This window comes from Pangasianodon hypophthalmus, chromosome 2 (assembly GCF_027358585.1).
Source record: "Pangasianodon hypophthalmus isolate fPanHyp1 chromosome 2, fPanHyp1.pri, whole genome shotgun sequence".
Lineage (NCBI taxonomy): Eukaryota > Metazoa > Chordata > Actinopteri > Siluriformes > Pangasiidae > Pangasianodon > Pangasianodon hypophthalmus.
Window position 1 is genome coordinate 14,324,073 of NC_069711.1, and position 20,000 is coordinate 14,344,072.

The 20,000-nt window shown below is 39.6% G+C and overlaps 1 protein-coding gene across 3 annotated transcripts in view; it reads right to left on the reverse strand.

Moving 5' to 3' along the window:
• The window catches only part of plxna1b (plexin A1b), a 179,407-nt gene that overhangs the window by 121,503 nt on the left and 37,904 nt on the right, over positions 1 to 20,000 (reverse strand). For all 3 annotated transcript variants that reach the window (XM_026909744.3, XM_053230496.1, XM_034311693.2), the window contains one exon: positions 6,222 to 6,404. In XM_026909744.3, the coding sequence (XP_026765545.1) occupies positions 6,222 to 6,404 (183 nt within the window). The remainder of the gene's footprint in view (positions 1 to 6,221; positions 6,405 to 20,000) is intronic.

Below are 20,000 nucleotides of genomic sequence, written 5' to 3' on the forward strand. Positions count from 1 at the left end.
ACACACACACCTGTCTCCTGCAAGGCCCCAAGCGCCACGGCAATAAAGCAAGTCTTTGGCATTGTTTGGAGAGGAAGCTGAGATTTATGGGATTGGGAGTTCATTCCAGACCATGTCCCGCTGTGGAGACGCTCATGAGCAGCGCAGCATCCAAACACAGATGGACGAGTTAACATCGAGGCCAAAGCACAGTTTCTCAGGAAGCTATTTAAGAACCTGACACATCCTTTTAGAATAAAATCAGAAGATAAATCTGAATGCATGAACAAATCGGATTCTAGATATTTAGTTGACATTTAATCTGTTGTTTGAACACTAAAGGTTTTCAAAAAAATGTCTACATTTTTTGGCTCAATGACTTTTGTCTCATTTGATGTATAAAATGGGTCTTCTCCTTTTTTTTAAAAAGACTAACATATTAAAACTAAATCATTAATTAACAAGTTCACAGAGCCTCTCTTTTTGTGGATGAATCTTAAATAGTGATCTAATAAATAATAGTATCTATGTCATTTGTAATTAGGTCTAGATATTTGTTTGGAGAGATGGATTTTTAAATGTGAGTAGTGTAAAAATTATCAAAATAAAGTTATGATGTTCTCCTTTGCTCTGGAAAGCAACAATCTGGCTCCTGAATGGCGTGCCAGAAAAGCATTCACCCTATTGTTATGAGATTTCGAATTCAAATCCTGAAAATGCCACACCCGTCCGTGCCCGGGAGCCAAGGAAGCAAAACTCGCAATGCTGTCTACTAGGAGGGTGGGAGGAATGGCATTACTCTCTCTCCTGTCAATCGCAGTGAAACTAGCCAATCACAGGTGTCTGTGAGCTCAGGTATGAGGAAGAGGGCAGATAGCACTTTCCTCAGAGTGTGCTGCACTGTCCTGTGACGCAGCATGTCATGATGCATTTGCAAACTGAATCCTTCAAAGAATTCAAATTCGAATATAATTCTTAAATGTAATTCTTGAATGTTTTGTAGGATTTGTTGTGTATCAGTGTGTAGCATGTTGGAGTGTAGGATAGTGCGATTTGTTGTGCTGGTGCTACAGTTCATGCCTCAAGCTGTGCCGGTTAAACGCTGAAACACTAATTATGGAGACGTAGACGTCAGAGCAATGGACAATCCATTACTGTTAGCCTCTGTGTGTGTGCGCACACGTGCGTGAGTGTGTGTGCGCCTGCATGTGTGTGTCACTCTGGGCCAAAGATAATTTACCTCTGCAGCTCCAATTATGGCCTCTCCTTTAGACTCTGTCACAGAGCAGTATCATTTAAGTAATTGCTTTGGACTCTGGGTGCGCCAGTGTACGCACACGCACACACTCACACTCACACACACACACACACACACACACACACACACACACACACACACACACACACGCAAAATAAAAATCCTTCCTGGAGTCCAGGAAAATGATGTGAAGCAAAACTGGACCAAGCAGTGCTTTTCCTACAGATCTATTGTAACCAGGCACCCCGTGTTGTTAAGCCCTCTGTTAAACAAACCCCGTGCAGCAAACCGCTCCTCATCCATTATTCATCACTCCCTCCACGTCTCTTCATCTTGACAGATTAGCTCCTCGTTCTCTGGTGTGTTGGGTAAACGAGTGCATCATTAAAAAGGAAAGAGAGATGGACACTGCTGACTTCATTCTGCTCCTCCGAGTCAAGGTCGATTCATTTGGGGCTATATGTGATTTCTGTATTTGTGGACATTAGAAGCAACATTTCCTGACACCAGCTGGTGCATGGCTATATGAGCCACTTACACACGGAAGATTAATGATATGTGATTTATATTTGAACTGTAGGCCAAATTTTTTTTTTTTTTAAACCAATACAGTCATTTCACTACCTTTGTTGTGAAATTTCAAATTGCCTTCATCACCAGTTTACCTGCAGTTGCATGGCTAATGTTCTTCTTGAATGATGAAACAACCGTGATTGGTTAAGCGTGACGACCAATAAAAATAGGAAATGTGTTGTAGTATCGTTCTTACAGTTAAACTAAAATTGCATAGACTTTCTGCTTATTAGTCCACTGATTGTCCACGTTACTGCTGTCATTTAAGCCACCTGTATATTTTATATCTAATGTTTAATTTAATGTGTAAACTCTCATTAAGGCAAATGATTCTTTACTTAAATCCAAACATAGTTTTTTTTTTTTTCCTAACAATTGTCACAATCACTTTGGTGCAATACTATGGTATGAGTAAAATTTTTATCTTGATAATTTATATTCATTTGTTCTGATATACAGGAAAAAACCTGTATATCCACTACAAAGGGAAGAGAACAACACGCCTCATTTATGAAGCTGAATACGACCAAATTTATTTGTGAATCACTTGCAGCAGAGTTTACACAAGAATGTTGGCATTCATGAAATTCCAGTTACTTCAGGGAAAAAAGGTTTACATACTAAGAGAGCTCTTGAGTTTGCATAAATTTACATAAGAAAATTCACTGAGGTTTTGTTTCATATTAATGACTTGGAAAAAAGGTAATCCAAAACAAATCCATAAATTAATACAAATAAGGCTAGCCATTCCGTTAGGACAAAAGAAATGGCACCATATAACAGGGGGAGCAGTCGGTGTGTGTCTAAAGTACCTGATGCTCTGCAGTGGCCGAGCTGCATTACTGTTGAGTCGTCATTTAGCGCTTTCAGCTCTCTGCGAGCTTTGCCTTTTATGGAGTTTTGTGGGAGTTACTAAATGTAAATCAGCTGTGCAAGGACCACAGGTAATTTATAGGTTATTGGCATTTATCAGCATATATACAAGAGTATGACGCTATGAAACTTTTGTAAATCTGGCGGAAATGTTTAGTTCGGTTTGGCCCACGCAAACATTCACACACAACTCTGTGATACACACTGTGCCATAGTGCCAGTGGTTACGAGGTGACATGAGCTCCCAGATCACATGTGATTAGTGTGAGAGACAGATGCAGACCATATTAATATGAATGAGAACATGGGGTATAATTAACAACCTTATTACAGAGAGTGGGGGGATGCCATATAGCTAGACAGAGAGATTCCAGTAGTGTGCGCTTGAATGAAGTAATTCAGGATGACAGCGAAGCCATTTAGCCAGAAAACAATGTGTCGGAATGACCTATTCAACCCACTCAAATGCTGAGAGAGAGAGAGGAAGAGAGAGAGAGGGAGAGAGAGAGAGAGAGAGGGAGTGATTGAAATAAAGATGAGAAAGGACAGTGAGGACAGTAACCTACAGAGAAAGACAAAAGACATAACTAGTATGAAACTTGCCAGACAGACATGGTGTGTGTAGGGGTATAATTGTATGCCTGGCTGCCTGGCTGGCTGAAGTGCAGGGTGTGTGTGCGTTCCTGTCTGTCTCAGCCTTCCTGGACTGCTGTACTGTACAATCCGCACCTCCATCTGTTCCCTGGCTGACCAGAAGCCCAAACAAAGCACTTCAAGTGTATCCTCCTCCTGCTTTGTCCCTTCTACACCCAACACTCGAAACCCTCCCGTGACAAGTGGAGGGCATGCTAACCCTGACCCGCAAACCATCATAGTGCAAGTCCAAGTGACTGTGCATAAACATTCCTTTTTTAAATATGTAAATTTAGTTAATTGGACATCTTTTATCCCTCGCTCGCGCTCCGCCTTTCAAGTGGAGCAGCACAGCAAGATTTGGAGGACCTGCGAGAGGATGTGCGAGTGTCACCGGGTGCCTGTGTCTGACCAGGCTGCGTCCGCTCGCCGTACCCCTCGCTCGGGCACAGCTTCAGTGCTCTCAGCCTGATTGAAGAGCCCTCGGAGGGCCAGACAATCACGACGCTCGCACAGGGAGCGCAGGAGAGAGCTCGCTGATGCTAAAGAGCCCTCTGCATAGACATGAAGAAGGGTTTGGATGGACAAAATGAGAAGAAAAAAAAAACCATCAAAGGGATGTGTTATCTGTATGGTGTGCATTTAAAAGTAAAGAGGCATATTTAAAAGCGAGGAGAGGCGAGGAGTGTAAGCAGCGCAGCTCACAAAATACAAAGCTCCATTATAAGTCCATCTCCATCTGAAATCTCTCCAGTAGCCTCTTCATCTCTCTCTCTCGCTCCTGGGTATTGGCCACAGTCTGTCCTCCATTTCACATCTCAGTGAATTTATCATGTGATGCTTCAATGCTCCCTTCTGCCTCTACCCATCTCCCCTCTCCACACACACACACACACTCATTCACACACAACACACACAAAACCATAATGAAAATGTCAACGAGCGAGCGAGCCACCATATGTGAATATGGAAATATCCACTTACTACATAGAGTGCTCGGCTAGCTCTAGCATATGAGCCATGTCAATCTAAACACGGAATGCAAGCAGACAGCACGCCACTCTTCCTGTTCCTCCAACGTATGAATAATGCCTCAAGGATGCACGAAGCAGGCGAGTCCGTAGGGCTCGAACTGCATCTTAAATGATGTAGGAGCATTTCAAGAGCCAGCAATGAGTATTACCAGCTGCATAGCCAAACATCGTCACGCTCTTCACTGGAGGAAAACAGGACAGGTAGGAATGAAGCACTGCCAAAAACTATATACGCACACAGACACAGCAAAAGCCAAATCAAATTTACAACCCTGTTGAAGGGAAAATATTAAATCCAAATACACTGTATGTACACCTGAGTGATCAAGCATTACTTACGAATGCAGTGAGATACACTCAGCTTCCAGGTCTGCGCAGCACCAGCAGTACATGACGGATCACAGAACTGCTGAGTGACGGCCCAGTGCCAACCCGCACTAACCACTTTCACGGCCCACAACCGACTCCGGCTACCAGAACACAACCACAACTCGACCTTCAAGAGACCATCAGGCGCTATCACATCATTTTTCACACCACTTTTCTGATCAGTTTCAAATCAGAGCAAAACACATACTTTTGCTTTGTTTGCTATTTACTTTGGTTTACTTTCACACTGCATATAATAATTAACCAAAGCAAAAAGCAAGAAACGTTGGCTGAGGGGTGCATAGGACTAAAAATGTATTCAAATAAAACTTTCACATTTACTGGTTAAAAATACAGCCATGGAAAAACAAACAAACCACCCGTTGCTAAGAGCGCCTAGAAATCACAAAAAAAAACATAAACACGAAGAACACAGAGCCGGTGCTCAGTATATTAATAGATAAGTATATAAACAACAAATTTAAAATATTGTGTGCGTCACAGCCAGCGTTTATTTTATCCATTTGTTTGGTGGTCCAAATATCCACAGTACGTCGTTTGGCCAGCACTACAGCTCTGTCCTTTGGTTCACTTTGCACCTTGTGGCTCAGTTTAACAGCTGACATCTACAACAATCCACAATATATACGGCAAGTTTGGTTCACTTCCTGCAGATGGGTCGATTCAGAGTTGGATCAATTTCTCACAGCAATCGAGTTCACTTTGTGCCAGACCAAAACCACCCTCACTTAGACTGGGTCTCGGAGCGGTTGTTTTGGTCCGCAGCCAAGTGCGATTGCCATGTTCTCATCTGCCTAAATGAATCTCACCAAAGGAAAAAAAAATGTACCAGGGATCAGTTCAAATGCTGCATATGTCAGAGCACCTTCAGACATGACTCACAGCAGAACTAACAGGTGAGACGCTTTTGGCACCAAACTGAAATTCTGCACATTAGATACAGTTGGTTGCATTCCACTGATTGATTGATTGCAATCGTGCCCAAACTTAAACGTGAATACTTACACTTGAGCCACAAATACACACGTTAACATTTAAGACAGGATACAATTGAGCGGTTGTGGGTTAAGGGTCTTGCTCAAGAACTCAACAGTGGCAGTTTGGCAGTGCTGGGATTTGAACTCACAACCTTCTGATCACCCCTTCCTCTCTCCATAAGCCTAATATCAGAGCATACCAGCTAATATCACTCAGACATTGTAAACTCTTCACTAGCTATCTGTGGTGACCAAACAGTCATGAAAAGTGTTCACTTTGATTTACTGGACTAGGTCTGTTAAATGTGAGGTGGAACTAAACTGCAGCAAATCATATTTTCAGGAGGTGAAGGCTACAGCACGTTTTCTTCATATCCAGCATGTCTGGGAACCACCCAGAGTCATGAAAAAAATCCTGCCTCCAGAAAACGTCACCTCCCTGCAGCCACATTCCTTAACACCACAGTCATGGGAATAAAGCAGAATAGGTGTGGTGTCTCTTACCTTCTTCAGGCGGCCGGAGCGCGTGCCCGAGAACACCACGGTGTTGCCTCGGTAGTCATATGCCGCCACTGAGGTCATACCATCATCCTTATCTATGAATAGCGGAATGCCCTCGATGGTGCTGGTGCCACCCAAAGGCTGGTTGAAGTCCTGCCCGCAGAAATTATCATCAATCTGTAGGGGCTGCAAAAGAAAGAAAGAAAGAAAGAAAGAAAGAGGAAGGTTAGTGTGTATGTTTGTTTGTGATACTCCATGATAAGGAGCAGCAGGGTGAGAACAGGAGATAGTCAGGGTGATCAAAACAAAACTCGGAGATGCCCACGTATGCACACACACACTCACTGTTGTCACTTGCTACGACCGTTCCAAGTAGGAAAGTCCAGTCTGAGCTGTATTTCAGGAAAGACAGTCTAGGTCTTATGAGGACAACTTGTTGGAATGTAACAGGAAGGAATAAAGTCATGAAGCAAAAAATAGAAACCCTCTCTGTCTCTCTAACACAGCATTATTCCGTTTCAAACCTTCACTATTTTGTTTACTAAAAATACCCAATTACCATTTGATGGTGCCTACATCTCTGGCAACATCTGTTAGTGACAGCTGCAAGTTCATGTCTGCACATTAGAGTTTGGGTTGGTGTTAAATTATACACGAGGAGAGTTTACGTCTAACAGCTGAACACACAGAGGTTACTGCTGATATTGTGTTCTCTTAAGGACAATGGGTTTGGGTTTACATGTGGTTTGTTTTTGTTTTTTTTGTTGTTTTTTTTTTTTTTTTTTAAGTGTTTTTGTCTTCAGTATTCAATGAGAGAGGACAGCTAAGGGCAGAAACATAAATTTCGACTAACTCCTATCTGCAATCACATACTTTCACCAGATATAAACTGTATAAATTAATTACATGGTCATTAACAGCACTAGCAAATAACACAAAGCTTTTATATTAAACATCCCATACAATATATACAGTACACATCGAGTGTCCTGAGTGACATGGGATTGTGGAAATGATGACTAAGCAAAGCTCAATTCGGTTTTTACACTTTGTCAAACTGAATTTCTTTTTTTTTTTTTTAGCTGGTAATATATTGTCTTTATTTACATTGAGGTGAAATGTTACTGATTAAAAGTGATCCATACAGTTTAGCTCAGATGTTTGCACAGCAGTAACCACTCAGTAAGCAGTAACCACTATACACATTATTATATAATTATTATATATATATATCATATAATTCTCAAATCAGAAATTCATTATCTATAACAGCATGTCTATGATGCTGAGAAGTTCCAGCTGTAACATAAATGCGCTTGTTCTAATACGTTATGGTTTCTATAGCAACAACTCATTTACAGGGACTTGTATAGTAGACGCTCAATATAATCTATGGCAAACAAACACATTGAAAAAAAACAAAAAAAAACAAAGAAAAACGTAATTATTGATATGGTTTGATATGGTGAAGATTTCTGTAAGCAGATGTTTATGTAACATTTATGTTTCTGTAAGGAGACTCAGGGGTCAGCACTTTGTAACAGTAAGTAACAGTAACAGTTTCTACCATGGGAGAGGAGTTTGTATTATCCGGTTTCTCAGTACCTGAGTTTTAGGGTCTTAATAACTTCCAGAGAGGGAAAGAAAAAAAAAAAAAAAAAAAAAAAAAATTAGAGAGACACTGGCGATGGAGCAGCTGTTTATAGCTGCTGTAACACAAGTGATAAGAGGAACTAACTCGTCTCATGGATGTACCACAGTAAGAATAAATCGTTAAAAAGAGCAACTGCTTTCATTAATATGCTTCATGTTAGACCCCATCCACACACACACACACACACACACCCCAGCCACTGCTTATATTCCTACATCACACCCCATCATGTGTTATTCCTTAGTTTGTGTGTGTGTATATGTCAAGATAATTTTTGGAATAAATTTTACCAAAATATTTTCCTGCTACCAAAAAAAAAAAAAAAAAAAAAAAAAAAAAACAGTTGCTGTTAGCTATAGAACACAACCAGCGCTGTCTGATTCACATCTTAATTTTCACTCGACATTCTGTGTTTAAATGTGAGGTGATGATCCACTGTAGTCATAGAATTTAAAATCCATTAAGTAAGGAATAAAAGACGACGGGACATGCAGTTATAGTAAATACAACGAACTGGAGGTGGGGTAATGAAGTGGAGTTACTGTTACCATCTCAGAGCTGATTATTTTCCAGTAACAGCATGTCCAGGAGTGTTTTATTCCTCATTATAATGACAATGACTTTCCAATGATTGCTTTTGATCAGTGCATAGACAGAGCAGCTAAAAACAGTTGTTCCTCACCAGCCTCTCTTTTATTCTCTCCTTAACTTAATATGACAAATACATTCACCTGGTCATGTTACCAAGAAAACAGAAAGCAAAAAAAAAATCCTCTGTCTTAAGACTTTCCCTTAGTGGAAACCTTAAAATTACAGCTTCACCTCCGACTCTTACAAAGCGCTGACACTAGAGACACCTTCCACGTTCATTATTCATTATTATTAACATCATTATTAACTCCCTACATAAAGCTTCATCATATCCAATTATATAGTTTACAGGGTTTTTTTTGTTTTGGTAAATAATAAAGCTTTTTCCATTTATTCCAAGTCTCAGATTATGTAAAGCGTTCGGTATACAACTCCGAATGAATGAGCTGTTACTATAGAAACGATAATTAGACCGAGCGCATTAATATAAACCTGTGATTTGAATTGTAGCTGGCACTCCTGTCAGAGCTGCTGCTGTTCTGACCAATCAAATTTGAGAATTTAACAGCGCTGTGGTATAAATTGCTATAATACGCAGTGCTTTAATAAACTTCCTGTTTAAAAACCATGCAGATAACCAGGTAGATACAACATATTACAATATTCACCATCTATTGCTATAATCTCTATATCTAATGATCATCAAAATTATGATTTTCTAAGCTGAGGAAGTGAAACTGCAAATAAACAAATAAACAAACCTAGAAGTGATGACGCATCCTGAAACTGGAAAGAGTCCCAAATGCCAGGTTCTTTTTTCTCTTTTCTTTTTTTTTTTGTAAAAACGCAGCCAAAGACGCCAGAAGCAGAACTCTTTTTCTTTTTCAATTTTTGTAAGATCAGTCTAAACTGTGATCCAAGGTTAGGTAATTATCATATGAAAATGTAATACTGGTTCAAGCCTATTTAGCATATGTTCCTCATATAAAGGCGCTACTGAAGCAGTGCTCAGATCCATCTCAAGACACTTCTGTGAGCATACTGCTCAATCTCAGACATTCCTGTTAAGTGGTGCATCTGGCGTAGGCTATGCATGCTCTCTCTAAATCACACTTAATTATCGCAATCTCGAAATCAGTCAAAATAACCACAAATTATTTTTGATAAAGCTGTGCATGTGGAAGAAATAGCTTCAGGCATGTGTTTTAACACATCACGCTTGTGTGCAAGAGTGAAACAGGAAACAGTCATCAAAAGCTCATCATTACACAAGCTTATCAATGCTCTCAAGCCTGACCCTGAAGCCCCCTCCTCCCCCAAACACACACTATTTACTATCTGTGTAAAGGTCCGTCAATAGACTTGTGTACTTTTAAACAACGCCGATAAGACACCTAATCACTTTTAAATGCATCATTTAGTAAAATAGCAGGAAGTTCCTGTATTTATGCATTTCAGTTATTCATCTGAATAACATTCAGCCCTCTTTTTGGAGGCTGTGGCCTGGGGCACAATGCTAAAGTGTGTTAAAGAGAAATGCAATTTTGGTTGTCCAATTAGACAAACACTTCCTGTGAATGTATAGTCACAGAAAAGACGTTGCATGAGAAACGTTAGCAATCTCAAGTGCAAAACTAAAGAAAGCAGTCGCCATACAAGACAAGTTTTGGTTGATCGGAAACATTCAGAGTGAGAGAAAAATTGCATTAATTCAAATTTTTATCAAACGATTCCTCTACAGACGAATGTAAACCGCACTTTGAGCAGTGAGAGAGGGCATCCAATGGCCAGAACTTTCTCGCGCACACACACAAAGCTCAAACATGATGTAAGAGCAGAAACAATAAAAAAAAATATATATATAAGGGAATGTTCTCTGAGAGCTTCCCTTTTCCACTCTCATATCCTCTTAGTTTTAAACCCAAACAATCTGACCTTAAACCCAGCGAGAGAGAAAGAGAAAGAAAGACAAGTGCATGCACGCGCACACACACACACACTCCCTTAGTCAGGGCCTAAAGGCTGCCAATACAATGCTTTAGAGGATAAAGACAACAAAATACACTACAGGTAGCAGAGTGGTAAATCTCTCTCTTTGCTTTGGCATTCAACGGCCTAAACACACACACACACACACACACACACACAGTGTGAGCAACACAACAGTACATCACTGGCCTAGAGCCAAAACTATGCTATTGTATCACACACCTCTGGTCATACATACACACACACACACACCACAGTGAGAGGACGTGTCTATATCTATCTCTCTCTCTCTCTCTCTATATTATATATATATATATATATACACACATATATATACACACACACACACACACACACACACACACACACACACATATGTGTGTGTGTGTGTGTGTGTGTGTGTGTGGAGAGAATAAATTACAGCTAAATTAGTTTAAAGAAGGATTAGATTGAAGTCAAAGAGCTGTGTGAATAAAATAGTGTGTGGGTGTGTGTGTGTGTGTGTGTGTATATATGTTACTCCAGTCTCCCGTGTGAAATCGTGTGTGTATTGTGTCAACAGTAACATGAGGCCCACAAGATAAACAAGAGCGCTATAGGCTAGCTTACGATACAATGTTCCCTGTCTGTCTCTCTCTCTCAGACACACACGCACACTACACAAATACACACACACACACACACACACACACACACACACACACACACACACACACACACACTCACTCTCTCTAACAAAGTTTTTACTTCATCCTATTTATCTTTGAACACTGCAAATGCCGAAGCTAGTCATGGCTACTGAGATTAACAAATCAAAATGCATTCCTAAAAGTAAAAATTAACCACGCAAATAAATGTGGAATGTCTTCCAGCATTTTCAAGGACAGTTAAAACACACTCCCTGTACGGAATAGATTACTAATAAATTATTAAGAATTTTTCGTACATAAACAGTGCATCAGCAGTAAGAAAAATGCCTGGTGTAGACTGTGGATTTTGTAGCCTAATCGTTGCAGCTCTGGTCTGAATGCAGCCCCTGAGCTACTTGTCATTTGCTATACTTCTATTCCCAGAGTAACATTTTGAATCAGTGTGTTTGCGCTAAAGGGGGTGGGGGGTGAGTGAGCAGCTTCTCCCTCTGGCGCGGGGGTCAAAACTGAAGTCCAGCAGCGACTCGAAACCTCAGTAGTGTAAAAGCGTGCCTTGGGGCCTGGTGTCAGTGTGCGAGCACAAATACTAACACACTGCTAACCCCAGTGTCATGGCAACGTCACACCTGGTTAACACAAGAGCATGTGGAACCCACATGACTCTGAACACTACATGAACTCACACCAAGACATGAAACGTAACCAAGAAGAGTGTATATATTGTGATAAATACACTATACGGCCAGAACTATGTGGACACCTGACCATCACACCAATGAGCTTCCTATTGCAAAACCATGGGCATTAATATGGAGTTGCCCCGCCTATGTAGCTATAACAGCCTCCACTCTTCTGAGTAGGCTTTCTACAAGATTTTGGAGTGTGTCTGTGGGAATGTGTCTTCATTCAGACACAAGAGCATTACTGAGGTCAGTAACTGATGTCGGTCAAGGAGGCCTGGCTCGCAATTGGCATTCCAGTTCATCCCAAAGGTGTTCAGTGGGGTTCAGGTCAGGGCTCTGTGCAGGCCACTAGAGTTCTTCCACACCAACCTTGGCAAACCATGTCTTCATGGAGCTCGCTTTGTGCACAAGGATGCCGTCATGCTGGAACGGGAAACGTCCTTCCCCAACTTTTCCCACAAAATTGGAAGCATACAATTGTCTAAAATATCTTTGTGTGCTGTAGCATTAATGCTACCCTTCACTGGAACGAAGGCATCCAAACCCTGAAAAACAGCCCCACACCATTATCCCTCCTCCACCAAACTTTACTGTTGGCACTCTGCATTCCAGTAAGTAGTGTTCTCCCGGCATCATCCAAACCCAGATTCCTCTGTCAGATTGCCAGATAATGAAGCGTGATTCATCACTCCAGAGAACGCGTTTCCACTTCTCCAGAGTCCAGTAGCGGCGTGCTTTACACCACTCCAGCCGGCTCTTGGCATTACGCATAGTGATCTTAAGCTTATTGTGAAGCTGCCTGGCCATGGAAATCCATTTTGTGAAGCTCCTGATGCAGTTTTTGTACTGATGTTGCTTCCAGAGGAACTCTAGCGAGTGATGCTCTGTAGAGAGGATAGGTTCAGCCTCGTGGTTGAGCTGTTGTTGCTCCTAGCCACTTCCATTTCACAATAATAGCACGTACAGTTGACCGGGGCAGATCTAGCAGGGCAGAAATTTCACGAACTGACTTATGGCAAAGGTGGCATCCTATGACAGCATCACATTTAAAGTCACTAAGCTCTTCAGTATGACCCATTCTACTGCTAGTGTACAGTATACTTTCCACAGAATATTAGGGTTGTCGATAATATTTCTGCAACCTCAATAACCTCTGCTGTCACTCACAGTAACAAGCAGCCTATCTAATCAGATGTCAAAAAAAAATTGTACCAATTTTGTACAAACTATTTCATTTTTCCTCCATCTCCATGTTAATAATGTAATATAAAAAACAATGTAATATAATGTAATATAATTGTATATATAGTATATAATATATTTTTCATGAGGGTGAATAAAAAAAATATAATCAAAACCTCTACTAGCTACCACACTGTTAACAAACCCATAGTATATTATAAATAAATACATATTGCTCATTTAGTCTTGACTCAGTCATGCTTTCAGTTTCTGTAGATCCAGGAGCACTGGGTGTGAGGCGGGAATACACCCTGGATGGACCACCAGGCCACTGTAGGGCACCATACACACACACTGGCACATTCATTGACACTTAGGGGCAGTTTATCTTGATCAATCCACCTACTGGTATGTTTTTGGGAGGGGGGGAAGAAACCGGAGAACCCAGAGGAAACCCACACGGACACGGGAGAATATGCAAAACTCTGCACAGACAGTGACCCGAGCTCAGGATCGAACCCAGTACCCTGGAGCTGTGAGATGGCAACGCTACCCAATCGGCCACCCTTAAAACATACTGTGTGTTGTTCAAGTATCGTGATATTTCGGCCAGGACCTCCAGGCAAATTCAAATTCAGTTCTATTCCATAAGCCGTGCAGGAACGGAGAAACATATAAAGAAAACATAATGCTCATATGTAAATCAGTTTCAAATAATACATGAGGGATGAAGACAAAGGTAAAGTTGAGTTGATATTTACTACAGTGCTGACTAAAGTATGATTAAGCATATATTTCTCATTATCACAATGTATGTATGTTTCAGCAATGGGCATATTAGACTGAAAAAAAAAAACCACTACTATGAGGTCAAATGACAAGACAGCGAGAATGTGCGTGATGTGGAATTGGTACAGAAAAGTAGAAATGTCTGTAGTTTCATTTTAAATGAGATGACCACCTACATCACAAATGTTGTGAAACAGTAGTCTTAATGTGGTTTGCTTATCCTAAAGCAAATATGTACGGATAGATATGCACTTTTGACACATTATGCACCGTTTTAACGGCTGATTGATTCTCTAATGGCATGCACTATATGTAGTGTAGTTGATCATTATGTTAAACCCTCGGTAGAGTGCAGAAGTAGTGAATAGAAGGTCATTTGGGAATTGGCCCAACTGTGCTAGCAGGCCATAAATACACGATGCATGTCAAGATGATGTACTTCTAATTCTGGTGGGGTTGTATAGTGTATATGTATCACTACTGCTGCTAGTGGTTTCAGTCCATCTGTACATATCCTGTACAATTTACACTCAGTGACTCAGTATTAATGCACGTTTCCTGCATGTGGTCCTGTCCTGCACTGTACTGTTACTGTATTGTTGGTCGTTGAGCTGGACCTCATTTACCACAAACACCTCTGTGGCAATAAATCAATCTTGTATTTTGGATGATGATGTGTATAGAGTCATGGCCCTACTATTTCCAAAAAAAAAAAACAGCTGTATTAATGCTAGAATACATTATATATTTATGGTTTTAAATTGTTCAGTTGTCCGCAGTTGTGCAATATGTAATCGCTTGAAGTAATTAATTATTTATTGTTTTTATTTTGCACTTTGAACTGTAATTTTGCCTTAAGGAGTGAAACACTGACATTATTGTTATCTATTGTTAAATAAAACTGTAGAAACAGCAAAAATATTTCATTTGTAGGGGGAGCATTTATCTACTTATTGATAATTATCGATAATAGACATTAAATTGTGTAATTTCATTTGCTCATGTATATGCAGAAGCATCCCGAGCACCACTCCTAGGTCCACCTAGCTCAAATACAGCAATGACTTTCACAGTGGGAGGGTCTGAGGGGCTAAATGCTGTGTCAAGTCATGCAACCTGAAATCCAAAATTTGCAAATGCTGTGAAAAGAAACTTCTGTTATTGTGCAATGCAACCAACTAGTGTGTATATTTGGGGAAAACATGGCAGGCTTCCTTTCTGTCACCCTCAGGTTTCCTTACACAGAAACAAACAAACCAAAAAAAACATACAGGAAAGAAAAGAACATTTCAAACCGAAATGTTGGCTAAAATGGAAGTGGATCTGTTCCAAAGTCCATGTAAAAGGCATTTTGAAGTGAATAAGACATTTACTAACGTAGTCGAAAGTTGTTTAATAAATAAGCTCCATGCTCCATTTATTAATAACAAAAAGTATCTAAAGCTAAATAAATAACCTGTGTCTGCTGACTTCATACAATACAGGCAAAAATCATACAGAAGAAAATGTAAAGATTAATATTTTAGCTACGTTTCATCATTATGACTGAGGCTTTGTCACTTCCAAAAAAATGTCATAGTGAATTTAAATAATTTTAAACCCTGTGCTTCTATAATAAAATTACTGATATTTATTGGTAGTTTTGTCCCCATTTTTTTTTTTTAACGACTTTTTCAAAAACGCATATTTGTCTTTATTCTGATTCCCCAGGTTGGTATAATATTTAATTGTACAAAAATTTTGATCTGCAACTACAGGCGTGCAGCATCACATCACTGTCGTCTATTAGAATTTTAAACTTCAGAATGTACAGGACATGATTAAAATGTCCCTCTATAGTATTTCCACTCACATCACACCCATGAACGAACAAAAAAAAACCTCACAGATGACGCAAAGAGAAAACAGCAGCAGGAGGCCTGGGGATGCGTGTGTGTGTCAAAGAGCTGGTGTAAATTAAATTCCTGGTTAAAACTGTATAGTGTTAAAAGTATATCTGCTCCAGGAGTGTAAAAGCACTGCACAGCTTCTAGTGTAAAATGGCCTTCTGTAATCCATCACGGCAGGTGAGTATTCTCACAAACGATATTGCCACAGTGTGTGTCTCGTACACAAACACAAACACACAATGGAAACACCCGAATGAAGATATAGGTATATATAGATATAGATATTTTGTTGACAAAATCAAGACATAAATGGGATTTTTTCCCCCAATCACCCCAATGACAAAAACTAAACAATAACTCATATTTTTGTTCAAATTATATGATGAAATCTCATTCCATTTCTCTCAGTGAATAAAAATGAGATGAAAATCAGCAGTCGAATATTGTCGATTGGACAAAGATGAAATGTTTCTTGTCTTATTTGTGCACTTGCTTTGTAAAGGCAATAGAAGAGAATTAATAAAGACGTGTAGTGTTTGAGAGTACGCAGCAAGAAACCAGTAGCGCTGTAGTCATGCACACACAGAGCTAGACTGAGTCATGGATCTGTGGTCTCTTAACCTAATGTATGTTTAATGTAATGTATGCGGTGTAATAACATTATTAAATGCCAGAACTTCCATTTAACCAACGCACAACAAATGAGAAGGAGGAGGGCTTTAGTAAGCTCGGAAGGGCAATGTCCATTTGTAACGTAACCTAGCTTTTCATTTAAAAAGGCAATAAAATTCAGCAAATTAGTGTGAAAACTTAAAAGATTGTATATGTGGGAAACCTGGGAGGGAAGACACTAAAATCTTGAGTTTGTATTGTTCCATTTTAGTTAATTAGAACTGCTATAGTTTTTCCATCAACTGAATTTAGACTGAAACTAACCATAACCAAATGAATAAAATGATTTCTCTATTTTCGTCACAATACTAAGACTAAACTACTGCTGAATTAGTGGCTAAAATGAACGCTGATGTAGGGTGGACCCAAACACACCCCCCACGTAATCAGGCATTAATGCATGCACGCTGCTCTCTCGAAGGCACAGACTGCTTATTATGTGTCTGCCCAGGAAGGCCAAGCACTATAAATACACAGCAGTAGAGCTTCAAGCAAATACACCTGGCTACATCACACACACACACACACACAGAGACACAGAGACACAGAGAGAGAGAGATGTACGTAATATAAAACACACTCCACACATATTCACCAATTGTTTAATACTTTATTGATTGATTAATCCCTTCATTTTCAGGAAGCGCTTGGCTTGTAAGGTGGATGTGGAGCTGTGAGCAGAGACAGAAACAGCTTCCAAACTGCAGTAAAGCTGAAGAATGTCACAGCAGCATACAGCCACACACACACACACACAACCCAAATTCCACACAGTGGCTCTGCTCAACCCTTTCAATGGACCATAGTGTGCTACAGTGAGGCAGTGGATATATGCGTCTGCGTGCGCATGTGTGTGTGTGTGTGTTTCGCTGTGACGTTATTCTGGAGCTATGTCTTCCAGTTAAAAAACCCACATGTGTAAGAATCGGGTGCTGCACGAGGCCAAGTGTGACAAACTGAACTACTGCTTATAGAAAGATATTGCAGTAAAACTGTAGGTTGTGACTGTGAGATTAAAAACAACCATTTGAACTAGATAACTGGGTACACAGAAGTCCAGACCCCTTTGACAATCTTGTCAGAATGTATGAATATTGTATGATTAATGGGAATAACCAAGAATGTGTGCTTATCAAAACACAATACAACAGAGGGTCAAAATTTACTCAATGTCATTTTACAGTAGAATAAATCTAGTTTACTGTGAAACCTTGTTTTTGTTCCGATTTCTTTTTACAATTATACTGTATTATTTATAGTTACTAATATTCACAGAAATAAAACTCCATTTAATATCTACTGTATCATTTTTGTTATTTTTATTTTGCTATTTTCATCATACTTTGTGCTTAATTTATTGGTTATTGTTTCACTAAACCTTACTGGTGTTCACAGCCGTTGTAGTAAGCCTGGAATTATAGGCCTTCTACTTTGAAAATTCATAATGCATTACTGTAATTTGTCTTTATGTCTAAATCGGATTCAAATTAATTTTACTGCCACTCCTAAGCACGTTTACTTGTCATATGTGACACAGGGAAAGCTCACATGTGGCTTCCTTTTTCACATATTTTACATTTATAAATCGCTGTGTGTAAGAGCTCACAACAGTTGGCATTCTTCATGTCTAATGAGAGGACTGGACTGAGTTTGTGTCGCACTGGAGCTTATTAAATTCAGGAGATGTTTAAAGCGTGCATTTTATCTCGGCTGTTTCAGCCAACTTGCATCAGTACACAAAGCTACTGATCCTGCTGCACATAAATAAATGCTAGGAAATGGTATTGGGTGCTAACAGTTTGTAACAGTCAGTTGGTTTTGTTGGGGTCACATGGTGCATTACACGTGATAGTTCCACAGCCTAAACCTTATTTCATACCAGGAGCATCAAATATGCTGGATGTGAAAAATTCATTTGCGTAGTGTTGCACCGGTTTAGTAAATATAACATCCAAACATCTGCAACGCCCTTCAGATTATAATAAATTAATTTAGTGGCTAATCTGATGAGATTTTCACCAACGTGCTGTGTGGCAGTTTGCATTTTAAACATTTTAGAGGGTTTTTAGAGGGTTTCGTTTTATCAGGGTGGGCATCTGGCGTAAAAACTGTGCCAAATCATATATATATGCTGTGTGTGTCAACAATGTCACATGCATCTGGTGGGAAAAGGCTACTTTAATTAACCTGTGAGTGTGCTGGAGCCAGTGCCGTGTAAAAGGGCTTAAAGAAAACTCCAAATTAAATAATTAGGCCAGACTAATGAAATTTTGTTATCTGACACAAGTCAAGTTAATCTGCATAGAACTCTATAATAACAGTAAAAAATCTCCTGAGGGTTCGGTCTGCATCTCAGCCAACCTTAAGGTTGAGAAATTATGGACTAGAGCCACAGTTCTTTAAGTGAGATCCGGGATTCTTCAATTTGGGGTCCATGAGTTTTCAGTTTTGTTACAGTGGTGGACCTGACTGGGTTCAACCCAAAGCTCAATAACAAGAAGGCTTATAAATAATCTTCAATGATATTTTTCATAAAAACGTGTTCCATCGGTGGAAAGTTCAGGAATAAAAACGCTCCACGGGCCCAATAAATAACCAAAATATTATCATCCACATTTATAGTTAGGACCTTATATTTTAAGAGTTGGAATCTAACTGTTAACATTTAAAAGATTAACACTCAATGTGCCTACAGAGCAATCTCATTTATCCTTTTCCACGGTCAGGATGTAGGAGCTTGTCATTAATCTGGAACCGTTCTACATGTTTCTGCTGTGTGAGGAAAAGAAGAAAAAGAGCCAGTTCTCAGCTGACAAAATCAACTGGGTTCCAGCACCAACGCTGCTAGTCTGGAAACAAAAACCGATGATGTCAGGGGTTTGGGACAGCGTTACTTTATCACTAGGAACTCAGGTTTTCTTTTAGACTGCTGATAAAATACAATATGAACAGGGCTTTGGATGATTACGGCAGAAAAAAAATAGCAATTTAACGTTGCAACGGTGAATCAGTGGCCCAAAGTGGAAACAGCAGGCAACTAAATAAATATGAAACACATTGCTAATGTTAGGGTTAATGCTCTGCTTCCTCTGAGCAGCTACAAACTCCAAATAAATAGCTAAAAGCAATAAATCATGTGTATGATGGAGGGATGAGCGATATGATATTGTATCATTGTCGTGAAAACGTGTCACAATGCACTTTCACAGTTCTTTTAAATGCAGCACTACTGTTCTGTTAGCAGTCCTGTATATTGGGATGCACACTTTGTGCATCGTAGAAATGTCTTTGAATATACTCATGTGATATTTTAGTCATAGTCATATCAGCCATCTCTCTATGACGTTATTGTAGTGCTGTGTGTAGACACTGAGGGATGTGAACATTAGGAATTGTCCTCATCTGATTATGAAACGCTTTTGCTCCTGTAGGGAAATGAGGGTTTTGTTTTTTGTTTTTTTTTACGCTTGCTGGTTCTCCAAGCAAAACAAACTCCAGAACCAGCACAGACACCTCGGAAATGAAAAGGAGGTCATTCAGATTTAAAGGTTTATATTTAATATTGTATATATTATATATATATATATATATATATATATATATATATATATATATATATATATATATAGTGATACAGAAACTGCATCCTGAAAATTGAATTAGGTTTGTTTGATATTGTGTGA